This window comes from Anopheles maculipalpis, chromosome 3RL, assembly GCF_943734695.1.
Source record: "Anopheles maculipalpis chromosome 3RL, idAnoMacuDA_375_x, whole genome shotgun sequence".
NCBI lineage: Eukaryota > Metazoa > Arthropoda > Insecta > Diptera > Culicidae > Anopheles > Anopheles maculipalpis.
In genome coordinates this window covers 45934146-45951205 of record NC_064872.1, presented here as the reverse complement: position 1 = coordinate 45951205, position 17060 = coordinate 45934146, and the positions used below count along the sequence as shown (strand labels likewise).

Here is a 17060-nt window from a genome sequence, read left to right as displayed (position 1 = left end):
ATGGACACAAGCAATCGGACGTAGAATACCTAAAATGGTGCTATCATTATAATTGCTAACATTTCTGTCATTCTACCGGTAGTCAAGCCACCTTCCATCTTCTCATTTCATGAATTCATGAATTAGCTCACCTGGCCCGTCCCACCGAACGCACCCGATCAATTTATCATTCTCTAGCATGCATCCTTTAGGGCCCATCTTGTCGCTTCCATCTTTGATTTGGCAATAAAAAATCAATCACAAATCAATATAACACCACTGCACTGGCCAACTGCAAATGGATCGATCCGATCGTCGTTCAAAAGCTCTTAACATCATATTCGCACCGATTCCATTTCAGAAATGAATAGTGGCGCTACATATAGTTCATCAGTATGCGTGCGAATAGAAAAATCCAGGCTAATGATAGTTGTCAATGCAAGCGGATACCATTTACAGGGATGCAACCTTAAACAACTTGCGATACGATTGTAAACCAATCGATATTTTCTAACTAGTCCACCTTCAAATACCATTCAATCAACACGGCTTTACTTTTCATCTAGGTTATTTTAGTCAATATCAGTAGCTAATTTCTGCACACATATACACACACCCAAAAATAAACCTAGTAGAGGTTGTTGAGCTAATTTATTGGGAAATTATTTAAACATTTTACAAACGATCATCTGCATGTAATATGTCAGGATACGTTAATGCAATAAGAGAGTCGCTGAACCTTTGATGAAATTCAAATCAAGCACTCAAATAAGAGGCCATGCCAACCAAGGACGGCTTACTTACTTCTAGGAAATACGAAGAAATGTTGTTGTTGAAACTGAAACTGAAAACTGAAACTGAAACTGAAATGTTGAAACCCAGAAAGCTGGTAAAACTTGAATCCAGGTTTCGTACAACCGTATCAACTATTAAAAATAGCTTACGGTTTAAAGAGAAGAAGGACATTTATCAAAACTCGCAGTTCGTGTCAATCATTAATAAACAGCAGTTAACGGCGGATGGTCAAAAAGACTCAACAGCTGACCGAAAGATACTTTTGGAGATACCTTATACAAAATTTTCGGAATTTATTGATGTTATTACTCAAGAAGATGTAGAAACTGATTCTTTAAAAGACTCAGAAGAAGAGGAAAAATAATACAAAACTTTATTTTTAAGGCACCAATTTACAAGTGGCTAACTAATTGACAGTGCTTCATTTCATCGCTCCGTACAAGCTTAGTCTCTTTTTAATGCGAAAATTGACAATTGGACGAAGTTTAAAGAACTCAAAACCCGCTAACTACTATTTGTATTTACAGGGAAATGCAAATGAAAGTATGCGGCGGACCAACTTTAGCGAATATCGGAAGCGCTTATGAAATCCTCGACCACTGATATAAAAACCTCCGATACATTAGCAAATCAGCAAAAATAGACAAAAAATCCTACAAAATAGATACGAAAATAGTTGCGATTGATATGGAAAATGTATATTACCCGGTTGAAGAGTTGAAAACGTAAACAAACTTTTTTACATTACTATTTTATGAAATTACTTAGTTCCTGCGCGCGAAAACCAAATGAAAATTTTATTTTTATAGTGGTTAAACGTACATTGCTTGGTTTTTACCATCAAATGACAAAAATAAAAGACCGTATCTGAAAAACATATTAAAATTTGATTTCAAGATTTGAAGATTTGATTTGATACAAATGCGTTCAAACATCGTTCTGTCATGCTAGGTAAAATCCGTTAGATAGATGCAAAAAATTTTATGTTGGTCTAGGAAGCGAAGTGTCTACAATTTATTTTTGCGAATTTTGTGTCTTGTGAGTATTATGAAAATAGCATTATTGGGGGTAATTTATATCAGTGGTCGAGGATTTCAGAAGTGTTTGCGCTATTCTCTATAGTTGGCTCGCCGCACGATATCATTTGCATTTTCCTATATGAATGTGGAATAAAAAGGAGCTTGGCATATTTGAGTTTTTGGTTGTTTTTGTATTTAAACAACTGTAATTTTGATACATTAATTGAGGAACTATAAACGCCTAAAAATGTTTTGAAAGCTTGTTTTCATTCTTTCTTTTAAAGTGGATAAAAAAAAACTACATGATAAAATGAACAGATACAATTGAATGAAAAACTCTGATTAAGAGTAAGCAAAATTAAGTAACAAAGTTACATATTATACAGCGACGAAAAATAGATTATTATCACGTGCTATTGTACATAAAGTAAAAATGAGATTGAGAAACGAAGAGAAGTTGGCGTGCTTGTAAAAGTAATTCAAACATTTCGAAAAGAAAAGTTCCTTTCATTGGACGAATCATCAATCGATTCATCAATCTTTATTTCAAATATCGAAAGAATTTTTTTTTCGTGCACCATGGGACGGCATCATCGCCATCCGACCACATCTAGTTTTCATTAAAAAAAAACAAGTTTAGTGAAGTAAAGTAAAATATAATGCGCCTTTCTTGTATGCTGGCTTAATACCCAAAAGGAATTACTTAATGCTCTAGCTCTAACAAACGGTCAATGACTCCCCGTAGGATATAGCCGTGTAGCAAAATAGAGAAGAAAAAAAAAACGTTACCGTTCTCTAGGCAATTTTCGCTCTGCTTCGAGAGAGCGACACGGCTAATCGATAAAAACACACAGCCAAGAATTGGTAACACGCAGGTTTTCCACTGCTGTCCAGTAGCGGCTGCGTGCAGACCCGTGCCACTGACGACAATGGTGACGCCATCGTGGCCAGCAACATCATGCCACACGAAGAAACCGGATCATGATACAACTAATGTTACCCTACCGCCGCGGTGTATCGATTTTGCTCGCCGAGAACACCGTGGGACACCCATCCTTAGTAAAAGCCGAATCTTGCCATCGTTACGCACGCACAGCGGACGTAATTTCGCAAATCATCACCGTGGCTTAATAGCTAGTCCTGACGCTTTCTCGCAGAACTAACCACGAAGTAGATGTAAAAGTGGAGACACATTTGTCAACGTCTTGCATGAATCACACCATGTTTGAATTCGATTAACAAAATCAAGCTAAAATAGTCGAAAGCTGTTGAAAGAGAGAATGTGCTTTCTAAAGTTTTTACAGCTTATAATCTGTGATAATATGTTGAGCTTGTTCAACAAGTGTTGGAAGTTACCAGCAATTCTTTGTCGTTTGTCCTTACCTGTCACTCTCAACCGGCTAATCTTCCCTCAATTATGCTCAACGAAACCACAGTACAGTGTGTGGATTGATAAGGACAGTATGTTCTATGACCAATTTCAGCTAGATAGCGGGAGGATACTGGACACAAATGTCCTGCCGTGTTGTTCGTTTGCTGATACGATTGATTCTTTGTTTCTCCACCGGGACCGGCAATCGCCTTCATACAGAAGGAGACGAGGTTGGATGCTTTCGGGGCAACAGCTTATTAATGAATTGCCGTAGCAATTTGCTTACAACAAATTACCGCAATCAGTAAACGAAGCACTTTTTTCTCGACGTGCTTTAATCTCCCGTTTGGCAGGTGCTTACTTTGATTTCTCCGATGTGCTGCCCGTTGTCGCACCAAATTTGGTCAACTCTTCACTCGTATTACGATGCGACTGTAAACACTCATACACTCTTTCGTGTACTGCATGCAGTACACCGTTTTGCATAGCACTTTCTCAACAGAGAACAACACTCAGATTGAATCTGGCCTATCGTATATTGCTATCTGAAAGGAAAAACTGGATTCAATTTCGCAAGGCCTTGTCACCAAACACAAGCCAACCAACCATCTGCACTAGTAACACCAGCAAAACAATTAAAGATAAACACGCATTGCACAACTTTGCCACCAGAACGAACCAGCGATGGTGTACTGGAGGAGCACTGGGGAAAAAGATTAGCATAAAAAAACTGCACACACTATTACGCCCACATCCTGCTATCTAGCAAGCAAAATGAATCGTACAACATATTCTGCGACGAAGCCAATTCCTATGCCAACCCGGGATCAACAAAACCATGACAGCAAAAACCTATGGCGCTGCAACTTTCAAGGGAAAGATTTTCGCTTCAGCAGTTTCCGTTTTTCCTTTCTTCGCAATCGATGTTTACGAAATCTTTTTAAACGGTTATTTCGTGGACGGCAGATTTTTCCACTTTCTGTAAATCGCTAGTTTCACCTATCGAACCACACATCACAGCACATTACTCAAAACGAAGCTATTGAAATGCCTCCTCAAGCAAGTAAATCACAACAAATTGTTCACCTTAGCACAGGATTTCTGCTTCCTTGCTGGTTGACTGTGGTCCAACAACTGTGGTCTGAATTGGTTAGAATTCTGCAACTACGATAGCGACGTTATTCTTTGTGATAAACGGGAAACGCAAGCAACATATGTTGCTACACCAAGCACAATTCTTTTACTACACTCGATAGATACGGTAGATTTAGTTGATCGTACATTATTAGCCTATTGCGAGTCAGTGAAAAACTACCGAGTCTGACTATAGTTTTGGGATGAAAACGAAGAAGTTTGTACATAAATCTTGCGCACTCCGACGTTTTTTTCTTTCGCTTTCAATGCTACACGCACACAACTGTATTTAGGTGCTGTCAAGCATTTATGTCAAATGGATTGTTGACAGTGCGCACAGTGGTTCGGTCACCAGTAATTTCAATTTGTTTTTTTCAGCTGAACAGACTGTTTTAATTTCGTCTATGGAATTAAAACCATCGCCAAATCAATACACGATCGACAACGTTACTTTTACTTACGCTTAACAAACCATTACGTGTAATTTAAATTTTCTTACCGAATAGTCAACATAGTGTGTCATTTGCTACTGTTAAACAGCGATCAGGCTTAAAAAAAGTTCCATACTAGTCTGTTCACAGCTGTGCTACCAATAAACATATTTTACAGTTTATATTACAATTCAATTTCAGTGTAGACGCAAGAAGATGCTTTAATTACGATTGATTCATGAACAGTTCTTAATTCAGTAGCATAATTGATTTATTTATCATTACGATTGCACAAAAATTATAACAACTCCTTTACAATTGCTTATTGTCACATTTATGAAAAAAGATATTGGAATGATATTCATTAGTTACTGGTCTTTCAAGTTGTACTAGCTGGAACAATCTTGGTGGAACTGTGATGGAGAAGATTAACTTTTTTCCCCCCTTCCCAATACGTCATGGATTATTGATGGCCTGAATCATATCAGCTTTTGGAAATTAGATTACACATTTCATTGTTTTTCCTGTTGAGCGCATGCGTTAACCCGTTTAACTTTACTGTTTTGATCGTTTTGCGTGACGCTCGGTGCTCTGTACCAACTAATTTTATCGTTCGCACAAACCGTTGTTTGAGCGAACTCTTCGGCTGTACTAGCTGCATGCACAGAGCTGGATCTCCGGAAAAGTCTAGAGCTGATGTCAAATGCAGTTGTGGTTCCTGTTCCGCGCTAAACCGTACATCCACTGTCGCGAAGGATGCATCGAACGATAGTCGACCGATCATGCTAATGCCAGTGCTGCAAATAAAAGAAAATACTTTATTTATGTGTACTCAAACGAAGCTCATGTAATTCACTCACTTTTGCTCCACTTTGGACTGGGCATTACGACCCCAGAGGCTCATTGTAACCTGTCCATTCAGATCTATCGATATAGCGCCGGTGGCACGGAGCGCTAACGTTACACCGTTATGAGAAGAAAATCGTTCTTCGTTGTCCTGCAATAATGTGATCGCCTGGTAAGCCGGGGTCGCCTCGGATGCTGTACCGCTCCAAACGTGACCCATCAGTTCACCCTTTCCGTTGAAAAATTCTAACGGCCTCATAGCTATACCTTGTACCGATAGCTCCATTCCTGCCGTTGTTTCTTCCTCTTCGTCGGCATCGCTTGCATCCGCATCATTACTGCTGACAAACGATGACATTCCACCGGCGTATAGTCCGAGGGTAAACAGGCTTGTTCTCTCATCATCTACGTCTAGCGTTAAGTCAACGATACCTCGTTTCAAAACACCTCCGCTCATCTCTTGCAAACTCGTGAGAGAAGCATTAAACGAAGGGGCTGTAGAAAATTTACGACTCAACGCCGTAGACAGCCCTCTAGGGGCGAGGATGTGGTAATTGTTCAGTACTGGATCACTTTCGACAATACTCTTCAGCATTGTGCCAAATTCGGAACATTGGTCTGCGATCATCCGTAGCTTCTGTAGCAAATATTGTTTTACTTCATACGCCTTGTCGCTGGATTTCAAAAACTGTACCAAATGTGATAGCTCATCGCGATCTGGTTTCAAATCCAACAAAATATCTAGCGCCAACGTTCGTGCACTGGAATCGTACCGTTTCGATACCTGAAAGAAAATATCCTCAAATCTGGCTCTGAACTCGTCGTTCCAAAGGTAGACCGAGAATGATCGCAAAGCTTTCATTGCAGCTACACTAACAGTTTTAGATGATCCCTGTGCGAGCTTCAAAAGAATATCGACCGTTCTGGGACATTTGAGGTTTTGCAATCCACGTATATACTTTAACTTACAGTTGTCATGTACGCATTCGTTTAGCTTTTCTTGCAACAATGCGGTCACTTTCTTTACAATTTCGGTTTCATACGAGTTTCCTTCCACTTGTGCATATCGACGCGTTATTGCTGCCAAACTCTGAATGAGACTATCGAAAAATTTTACATTTTCATGCTCTTTCTGGGCCATTTTCAAAAGATCTTCAATGATTTTCTTCTGCGGCCTTGTGCCAACGGCCAGTGCTTGCAGGTAGCGTTCGCCAAGCAACATTTTATCATCATCAGCCCCGTCTAGAAATACGGTTTTCGCCGCCTCGTGTGAATCTATCGTTTGTATCGCACCCAGTAGATCTAACAGTTGTCCTTTAATTTCATGTGATGACTTTGCCTTCAGCAAACGCAGCAAATCCTCTTTCTTAGCATGACGCGCAACCTCAACCATATCAACCAGTGCAGTAGCAGATGCTTCTTTACCGACATTTTCATTGGTAAGAGACGTTTTGTACCGTTTGAATAGACCGATAATGCTTTCGCAATTGTTAGCTTTGCATGGTGTTTGGAACTCTTGCGTTAAAAGCGTTTCTCCTTCTAAAGACAGCTGTTTAACAATCGTCTCTAAGCTTGATCCTTCCGCTGTTGATATTTTCTGGGCGGTTCCTAGTACGTTCAGCTCCATAATAGATTCGTAGTATGCTCCGAATTGGTTGTGTGCATTAAGCAAATATTTCACATAGTCCTGACTCTTCACTTTTTGCAATGAGCCTTCGGTAGACACAGTAAAGTCCGTACTTCGTGAAGTCTTGAGATTACTACGCAAAGCATATTCGGTCCATTCCATTCGCTTATCATCAAATTGACAGTTTCCCTTTGATTTGTGGTACCGTGTGGAAGAGTGAGATATGTACTTCGCTTCGCACCTTCCTGAAGGATCTTCCTCAGAGTATGTTCCATCTAACAGCTGATATTGGAATAATGCGGAAACGCCCTTCTTCATATTTCTCACCGGAACCGTGTCTGATGGTACAAAGTAGATTCCTCTAATTCGACCCAAATTCCACCACGCATAGAACGGAGATTCCATTCCATCAATTTTTCCAATATTTCCATCGGGAATGCTAACGAGTGAAGGATTTTGAATCTACAACAAAATTAATCATTATTTGGCGGTTTGCTATTTTGCGATACCGTAACATTATAACAGAGAACATACCTGTAGTTTCAACAATTTTGTCTCATCGTTTCCCCATACTGATCCTATTATAATAACCGCTTGGGTTCGGTATCCAAATGAAGCAGATGCATTTTTGGCGTTTCCAACCAGTACTATGTTGGAAAAATCGAACCTTTCCTCCGTACCCACGTGAAAGGCATCACCGAAAGCTGTGAAAGAGGTAGAAATAAATTAAAATATATTACAGATAGGACGGCCTATCACGGGATTGAGCTATGGCTCAAATAATAGCGTGCATATTTCCATAAAGTACAATGATTCTCGCCGTATTTACCTGGAGCCACGTATCCGAAGTCTGCAATGAGTGAGATTTGAAAAGCAGATTAAAAATACAGCAATCTGATTTGTTTACACAACATTAACCAGCTGAACATGACAAGACTATACTGCTATCAGCTGATCTCGGTACACGTCATTATGATCTGTTTCTTGCTACAGTTTCGTTCTGCGAGAACCTTTCTTTTTCAATAAACTACCCAAAATCCGATTGGTTTTCTACTCAACGCCGTATGCCGTATACCTTCCTGGTTAGCTGCTATGGCGCTTCTCAATTGCTACCAATTTGAGGCAGTTTATGTTGCTTGCCCGATTCCTATATGATAAGCACATCGATGAGCGGCAATTGTTTCCTCTCTACTTGTTCCCTATCTTCGTCTAAATTATTCGGTGTCTCTTTCGCCGCTAAGACCATTCATGTTTCAAGTTCAAGGCGTAAGGTTATCTTATCAGCCTGCTTTCGTTGCATCTATCACAGTATCAGTATCAAGCTGTTGCTTGGCAACGTCGGGCCTACTGCACTTACCGAAGGAAGATAATAGGATAGATAGAAACATGTACAACTTCAGCATCGTGGTCATTCAACTCTTTCGAAGCGGATCACACAACACAACACACCATCCGCTTACGATCACCCAACAGAACTGATTGGAATCGCTTCACTAGCAATAACTTTAGTATGACACAAACCAGGAGAAGTTATGCGAAATGTTCATGCTCGTTGATTTTTTCCTCACTCTGAGCCACGATTTAATTAAACCGTTGCATCCGTACATAAATCCAACCAAATCACGTATGAACTTGGTTGGTAGACGGACCGCATTCAGAATGGAAAAGAAACGATCGCCGACTGTCATTTGACAGTTGCCGATTTCGTTGAACTTTACCAAAGTATATAGAAGTAAGGTGTACAGCTTGCAGCCAAAGCTCATAGCAATAATTTCCATCGTTCTTTGAAAATACTTAGCAGATCTATTCAACAAAACCGATTTCATATGCATTATGTATTGCTGCATTTTATGCACCAAGAAAAAACCTATTCTAAATAAAAATTACCCTTGGTGCATAATTAATTTAAGATAATACGGCAATGGACCGTCATTATCAATTGTAAATAAATAATTAATTAAAAAAAAAAGTTCGATTACCGATCGCTCCTTTGTACGTATAAACGCCGCTTAACACCCGGTTGATTCGAATGCCGCGCATCGTTTTCCAAGTTAGATTGATTCTGCGTATCGTACTTAATTGATTGAAGAATCATGTGTATTTGCAAATTAGCGTTTTTATCCAGCAAAAGTGATCTGACGTATGAAGTAAAAGGTATAATAGAACTGTTTTCCCTTGCTTTAATTTCTAAATAATCTTTAACTTCTATTCGTTTTTTGGTGTACAACCAGTGTTAACCGGTGTTGAAGCATCACCCGTAGAGGAACTTTTTAGCATCGGATCGTTTCCATAGGTTTGGACAGCGTCGCAGCAGTTCCCAAGTAGGTAAATGCATTTCCAACGCGTAACTTTCTACACATTTACCTTTCAATTAAGCAAACCATATCCCATATGTATATATATGGTTCATACACACCTTCACAAAATGAGAATAATATTGTCCATTTAGTAAACTTCACTTAACATGTTCAACGCCAAGCTGCTTGCCCAACGGTCCACGTCGAACCGATTGGGACTGCCGACATCATTTAGCTGGGAAATTTGTTTAGAACCAATAGCGCTTAGCTCATGCGAACATCGTTGCTCCGGAGTTTTCGTAGCTTTATCTTGTTTTTTTTTTACAAAACAACTATAAAGCGTCCTGTACTCAGGGCGATCCGATACGGTGCTGGTAGCGATGCCGGTCCTACACATGTTGAAATCGTATGTTTTCATGGAAAAAAAGTGCGAAACACATCCTTCTTAAGAGAGATGCATGTCTCATCTGACGGTTGTTAGTTGTTTGAATTGTTAACATTTCGAGGAAAGTGTCTTGTTGATGAGCTTCTGTTTCGATGTCACTATACAGTGGGCGTCTATAACATGTACAGTTATAACGGTGAGCTTCGATTTGGAGGCCCCTTGAAACCGAAGCACCTCCATGCAGCTGAGCAATACGGCCAGACCGTTCTGAACCTAGTCCTGGTTCCTTCTTCTCACTTAACTTACCGAATAAACATATGATCGAAAAACGAAGCGTCAGACGAATTCGTCCAGCATTTTGGTGTTGGATTAAGATTAAGAAGAAGGGATTAAGAGAACTGGGAACGACCTACTATTCTTTCACTATCTACTGATCACGATCTTAAAATACATGAAATCAACCCTATTGCAAAATAAATTGCCGCCGGTTGTTAACACTACGGGACTGAGGGCAAGGTGGGAACGGTGCAGACCGTTCCCTCGTAAAGAGAACTGTATGATTTTGTTAGAGCTGCTACACTAGTATACAATACAAGCATAAATAGAATTTAAAAAAATAATTTTACAAATGGGTCGTGTGTATTTGATACGCTCGCTAGAGACTACGTCATCGTTGTAGTAATTTTGCATATTTTTTGGATCAGACTAACAGAAAAATATAAAATTGGTCTTATTGAATACTGAACCCTTGGTGCTTCTAGACCAGATTCGCTTGGCATTTGGTTATGCGTGATACACCAAACTTATTGCTGAATACATCTTTGTACGAATACTTTCGGCTTCTGAAGTTTCCTACTGTAGAATGTGGCAAGATGATGTCGGCAAAATTTGAGTATTGTTTTTTTTTTTTATATTGATATTCAAATAGATCAACTACTGCTTGTTATATTAGATACATTTGAAGCTAATGTTGTTAGTGAGCTATTTTTGGGTCAAGTTTTCGGTTAGTTATTGTATAAAACGTTTCAGAAATTGGAAGCACAGCTTATTAAAATATGGCATTCAAAGTGGGTCAAACGTACGTTATCTTGCAAATGATGGAATAAGCTAAGAACTTAAAAATTTCTATATTAGGCAAAGCGTAACCCATCGAATGATCTTTTTTGCGTTGTGCTACGGTTGAAATCAATTGAAGTTTGATTATCTCGTTTTCACAATAATTTTTTGATAGACTTTAATTAAATTAATTTTTAATTTAATTAAAACTTTGCCTAGTGATGTAGAGCATTCGCTAATGGGAGCTAAGGACATCGACGATAATGTAAGAATATACATTTGCTTGTCGATATTGTAAGAATATACAATATAATTGTCGATATGCAAAAAGTTTATGTAGTAAAGTAAGTTATCTTACTCAACGATTAACGAAGGTTTGTCATTTGCGTCTTGAATTCGTTAGAGCAAGCTCAGAAATAAAAACATTACAAAACGCTAGACTCCATCTCGGCAGGAACTTTAAATTCTGTTATCGGCGATTTGTAGAGCGGACTATCCATTTGGTATCTCGTTTCCTGTTCTCTTTCCTTCTCGAATTTGGCAAACATTTTTTCATCATCGTACCATATTTTAAATCGGTAGCAAACAAGCAATAATAAACCACCGAAAAAGATCGACAATGCAATGCCGATTCCAGCAGCAATTAAATTAATCTCTTTGCATTGAAAATTTTGCACTTTGAACAATGTTTCTCTGGTGTTTGTTATTGAGTATGAGAACTTGTAATCGCACACATTTTTCTCGTCGTTGAATCGAAAAGTACAATTCAGAGGCTCATCGATTGAGTTCTGATTAAGTTCTTCGTTCAGCGCAACCAGCTCTACCTTGTACAGTCCAATCTTTTCACGACACTTTTTGTCCAAGTCCTGGCAGGGTATATTATTTATCTCGTACACCGCACAACGTATGCAATCTTCGTACGACGAACATAATGCCGGTTGTTCACCATCCCTGGTTTCACAAAACGGTCCAAAATATGATTCGTTGCAAGTGCAACGTCCGCATGTACAATCTCCATGTCCAGAGCAAAGTGCATTCGTTGATGGAGCTTTACACCCCGTTGTATCGGTTGTACAGTCACAATTTTCACCACTCCATGAATCGAAGCAACTGCACGAACCACACGTGCAAATGCCATGATCAACTCCTCCACAAATCTTCCCATCAATCCTGCAAACACCAAACATAAACACACACATCCGTTAGCATAGTTGAGGGACAAGCAACATAATAAATAAAGTATTAATGCATACTTAGCACACTCGTTACATTCGCAATGTTCGCCTTCGAATCCGGGATTGCAATAGCATTGGCCACAAATACATTCACCTCGATCGGAACAAATGGGGCCGGTACGCAGCTCGTCGCCTGCATTCGGAGCCACACACTGCTCGAATAACTCTCGTCGGTTTTGAGAGTTTTGTAAATTACATTCACACGTTTTCCCGATCCTGGAAATGAGCAATCTCGCATAATGAATAACCATACAATGAATTATATATATCTATACAACTGTTTCGACCATACCATCCGACATAGCACTGGCACTGTCCACATACGTAATCCCCGTTGAAGTTGCACAGTTCACTCAGCTCCATTGGTTTTTTGTTTTTATCACAGTCGCAAGTTGTTCGTAAATCAATTTCTAGTTCTACAGCTTCATTGCTGATCAGTTTCTCCTCAATTCGAACAGAGATGTTCTGTAAAGTGTTTTACAACATAAATTGTTATGCTGCGGAACCGGAACGAAATGCACGAAAATGGTGGCTTACCGTAACCGACGGATCTTTTGGATAATCCAGCAGCTGAAGCTGCACATTGAATTGGTATTCCTTTCCAATTTCTATATTGTCGCATCTGTTTATCGGCTGTGGTTCGCGATACAATCCTCCACAGTCGGTAGTATAGCGCACCTGAAGGTAATCCGGTGCGTTGTCCGTAAACTCTACCCGTTTGATAAACTCGCGATATCCATCATCAACCAGCTGGATAATGTTAGAAGAATCATCCTGCAGCCGGCCAACACTAGTGAACTCTGGCATTAGTTCACTTAGCCGGCGATAGTAGGTTTCCTGGGCCTCCGTTACGGCAAATATTACGGCCGTTTTTGAGCGCAGCAATACACGCCAGATTTGCTCAAGCGATGGATAATCGTACTTAAGCACATCTACAAAGTTGCCTTCCTCATCCAAATGGCACTGTTTGTCATTTTCTTCCACGATTCCTGCTAGTAACCCATCGCCTGCCATATGTAACCAGCCGTCCGTAGCTACTATTACAATCTTGCGAGTATTCGAGCCCCATCCGATCTGTTTCTCGCATACGAGCACCTGCATAAGCGCATCCAAGCCTGCTTCCAGGTTGTCCACATTACCCGTAACATTGCTCCCTTTTACCTGGGCAATAAAGCTGTTAATGTCACGCGTAATCTTTAACCGATGGCGAAATCCGTAGGTAGGTTCACACTGATCGTTTTCCGAATAGCACGGATTCTGGAGACGATGCGGTTCGGATTGAATAAACGGAACGGCCGGTTTGTCTGCAAAACTGCCGAATCCAAGCTGATAGTTTGCCGTCAGGTTAGCCAATGCCAGTGCCAATTGGCTACCCATGCTTTCCAGTGTTGCTTTATCGTCTCGCATCGACCAGGTAAGATCCATCAAGTAGTACATATCCAAGGGATAATTTTTGGCGGGTTTGTATTTGAACGAGATGGTTTTGGAGGCCACTGAGGAAAATAAAGAATCATTTATAAATACGAAATCATCAAGTGAAGGCAGCTAAAACGTTTCGAATGCTCACATTTTCCTAAACGTAGATTCATTTTTTGGGGTGATATTTGTATCGCTTCCAGCTTCGCAGAGTCAAAATCCCGATGTAATTCGCTTTTCGTGATTTCCAAAAAAGAATAATTATCATTCGTTTCAATTTTGGATGGACTGCATTTCGATTCCAACAATTCTTGCTTCGTCATACAGCGCGATTTTTGCATTTCGTAATACTGTAACATTCAAGCAGAAACAAACGATTATTGAAATAATGGCACCTACATATTATGTACTTTCTTAGTTGTATAAGCAACGCTCAGTTTATCCGTACGGTTCTATAGCGGATACCACGTTTAAACGCGAAACAATGTTCTTCAGCAATGTATAAACAGCTGAATTATCCAAAACACAACACTTATTGTATTACTTTTCACATTGTGTAATTGCAAAGTTTAACTTAAGTAAAATGATCTCTCCAGATTGCATGAAATATCTTTTTTTATTCTGGTAGAAATGTACAAGCAGTACAAGAACGTGCTTATCCTACTGTTGCAATGCTGAAAACTAATAAAAATGTATAAAGCGTTGAGCCGTTGTACTTAATGATAATAAAAAAAGTGAGTCATGTCTGAGCAATGAGATCACATACACATACGCTTTATGGAACATTGAATTGAGTTGTTTTACAGAAAACGTTTAACACCAGACCACAAGGACTATCCTCATATGAAGTTAATCCGAAACACACACGCCCAAATAAAAATGCACTTACTTCATCCGTACACCATGCACACTCTTTATCGGCATCCAGACATTCGATGCAAGTTTTTTGAAGGAAACATTTCGCCTGAACTATGGGACTAGATGCTGAAAAGAACATAGAACCATGAATGTTTAAAAATCCGCATTTTCTAGTAACACTTGCGAACAAATAACCGCGTATGTGAGCTTTATTTCGCACACATATGTATTTCAACGTGTTCAGAATCTTACATTGTGCAAATGCTGAAGCCAGCAGAACCGACGTCGCAAGAAGCGTTGGTACTAGTTTGAATGTAGACATGGTTGCACAGCTGCTTTTCACTTATGGAATGTTAATTAATGTTTTACTTAACCGTGAACAAATAATATGTGAATAAACTGCATATTTCTTATGGGTTTGGGAAGCGAATTGAGAGCTAAATGACTGCAACCTCACACACAAGCACTCTGACAACGTTTGTACAACCGTAGGATATGTTCCAGCACCGGCGACATGTCTCGTTTATCGATAGAGAAACGAGCTGATAAGATAACAGGCCGGCAAACAAACAGAAAAGCGAATGAATCAAGCGAGCAAACAAATACACTCGCTAAAACGACGACGGTTAGCTCACAACTAACGTAGAATGACAATATTCTTATGATCACTGGGCTACCACGAACACTACCTGAGCATGAAAATGACACTGTCGTTATTTCCTTTGCCGACAGGGCGTTTTGTTTACCTCAGCATTCTTCGTGCTCTCCGTGGCGAATGATACGTTGCTGTGAAACTGTTGGGCGTAGATCATTGACATCCTATGATACCTGCGGGTTTGTAGCATTATTAGAATTGGCTGCTTTAACGCTGTTTTGTGGTTCCTTATGCGAAAAGAAGTAATATTTTTTATTCGTAGCTTTAGCAAAAATATATGCTACTGACATACCTCTGTTGTTTAAAAACGTGCTGGGTACACGTAATTAAATGAATGACAAGTTGTGTTTTGTACACTGTGAAGTACAGTGCAGCGTGTAAGCTGTTTAACAGCTGCAAAAACATTCACACGTTTATCAAAGGACTTGCTGTTCGTAACCTAATAGAGAGTTTGATATTTGATATTTATTAATATCTATATGGTATAATCCATGATTTTGCTTTTGGAATGTGTCTCTAGCAGGGATTTGACCACCTGACCCCATGGAGTTGACCCCTGTTTCCAACCAAAGGATTGGAAACGGCAAACCGAATAAGCAGAGGGAGCGAAAAATACAAAAAATCGTAGTTATAGGGGCATTACTCCGGACATAACTTCCAAGGACATGTTGTGGGTTGATTTCATGCTGCCCATAGCGATCCTCAAGTTTCGATACTGGATTCTTTCTAATGTTATTAAATGCGTTTTGGATGCCCAATGGAAACATATGCTTCCATATTTCAAAACGAATCGTATTGTGGTTTTGTGTAAACGTAACACATTCAAAGGATGTGGTCCCCACCAGAATCCAGTAATGGTTCTTAAAAAGTTGATCCTTCTGGTGCACTATTCTTGCACTAAACATTTTATGTGCTTATTCCAGTAAAGCCTTGAATTAAATCAAACTCGTAGGTATCTAAAATCTTCGGCAATTTCGATCTTTCTACCATAAAGGAAGATGCGAATGTTTAGTTTGTATAATCTTTCCTCTCGGTTTTTCGCAGTATCATTAAAAAACGAAAATTTTAGTCTTTTCTGCAGAAAAAGCGATACCTAGGTTATGAGAGCATTTTCCTAGGTTGTCCAGAGTGGTTTGTAAATAATTTTCGATTTCATCGGCGTTCCTGCTTGCGACTGATGAAACGCCATCAGCCCGTTGTCGTAGGCCACAGTTAGGAGCAAGACACGAGTCTATGCCCAAGCATAGCAAGTTGATTCGAGTACACACTTTGCCGCTGACCTACGTTCTGCTCTGAAACACGGGAGTAATCCAAAAAGGCGTCCGATCTCAGCCGCGGTTCGAAGCAGAGTGATGTTTCTTCAATTTCTTTCATTGAAATAACTGCATAGCAAAGCAAACAATGGTTATAAATAAAAAATGCAAAAAGAACTTTAGTTTAAAAAGGGCAGTAAATGGAAAGATTAAAATCAAAATATTACAGTTTTTTTATGGTGCGAGTTCATTTGAGATTTACGATACAAGCAGTAGTTGTTCATTATTTTTCTTGTCGTACTAATTTATTAACATCAAGATTCATTTGCTGGGTCATACTTGAAGTGCTTCCAAGGAAGGATAAGGTCAAGCGAAGGAAAATTAAGTCTTTGTGTTTTAGAAACTGTTGTTAGATATTGTTCATTAGATGAGTGCAGTTACACATTGTTAGCTGTTTCGAATAATAATCGTTTGACTTTAATTTCATAAATGACATTTTTGTCAGCTATGGCTTATTGATAGAGCATTAATGTTTATTGCGTTCATGTATTACAACCGTCGACTGTGCAACAGAACCGAACACAGCAGCACTTATGACGCTACGCTTCTCTATCGGAACAGAACGGTGATTCAAACGATACTTGCAATAAGTCACATGCAATCACGATTGTAATATTAACAACAGGGCAAGTAGCGATGCAT

General features: G+C 39.5%; 2 protein-coding genes across 2 annotated transcripts; both read right to left on the bottom strand.

Annotated features, from left to right (window-relative positions):
- Window positions 1-5203: 5203 nt before the first annotated feature.
- Window positions 5204-8698, bottom strand: LOC126565808 (microsomal triacylglycerol transfer protein). Its single transcript, XM_050223017.1, has 5 exons — window positions 8561-8698; window positions 8033-8053; window positions 7738-7907; window positions 5591-7665; window positions 5204-5527 (listed from the first exon to the last, which is right to left on the bottom strand). The coding sequence occupies exons 1-5, from the start codon at window positions 8613-8615 to the stop codon at window positions 5215-5217; spliced, it is 2634 nt and encodes an 877-aa protein (XP_050078974.1). The 5' UTR covers window positions 8616-8698; the 3' UTR covers window positions 5204-5214.
- Window positions 8699-11366: 2668 nt separating this feature from the next.
- On the bottom strand, window positions 11367-14590 carry LOC126564135 (integrin beta-nu). Its single transcript, XM_050221080.1, has 6 exons — window positions 14482-14590; window positions 13744-13942; window positions 12714-13669; window positions 12469-12641; window positions 12195-12392; window positions 11367-12111 (listed from the first exon to the last, which is right to left on the bottom strand). The coding sequence occupies exons 1-6, from the start codon at window positions 14587-14589 to the stop codon at window positions 11367-11369; spliced, it is 2379 nt and encodes a 792-aa protein (XP_050077037.1). The 5' UTR covers window position 14590.
- Between the last annotated feature and the right edge of the window lie 2470 nt (window positions 14591-17060).

Bases quoted from the DNA above. Each gene is read 5' to 3' on its own strand.
- LOC126565808 (XM_050223017.1), bottom strand. From the start codon at position 8,615: ATGACCACGATGCTGAAGTTGTACATGTTTCTATCTATCCTATTATCT. The intron at 7,908-8,032 runs GTAAATACGGCG...CCTCTTTCACAG, and splicing joins CTTCGGATACGTGGCTCCAG to CTTTCGGTGATGCCTTTCAC. The intron at 5,528-5,590 runs GTGAGTGAATTA...TTTTATTTGCAG, and splicing joins CAGTCCAAAGTGGAGCAAAA to CACTGGCATTAGCATGATCG.
- LOC126564135 (XM_050221080.1), bottom strand. From the start codon at position 14,589: ATGTTCTTTTCAGCATCTAGTCCCATAGTTCAGGCGAAATGTTTCCTT. The intron at 12,642-12,713 runs GTAAGCCACCAT...AACACTTTACAG, and splicing joins CAAAAGATCCGTCGGTTACG to AACATCTCTGTTCGAATTGA. The intron at 12,393-12,468 runs GTATGGTCGAAA...GCTCATTTCCAG, and splicing joins TGCCAGTGCTATGTCGGATG to GATCGGGAAAACGTGTGAAT.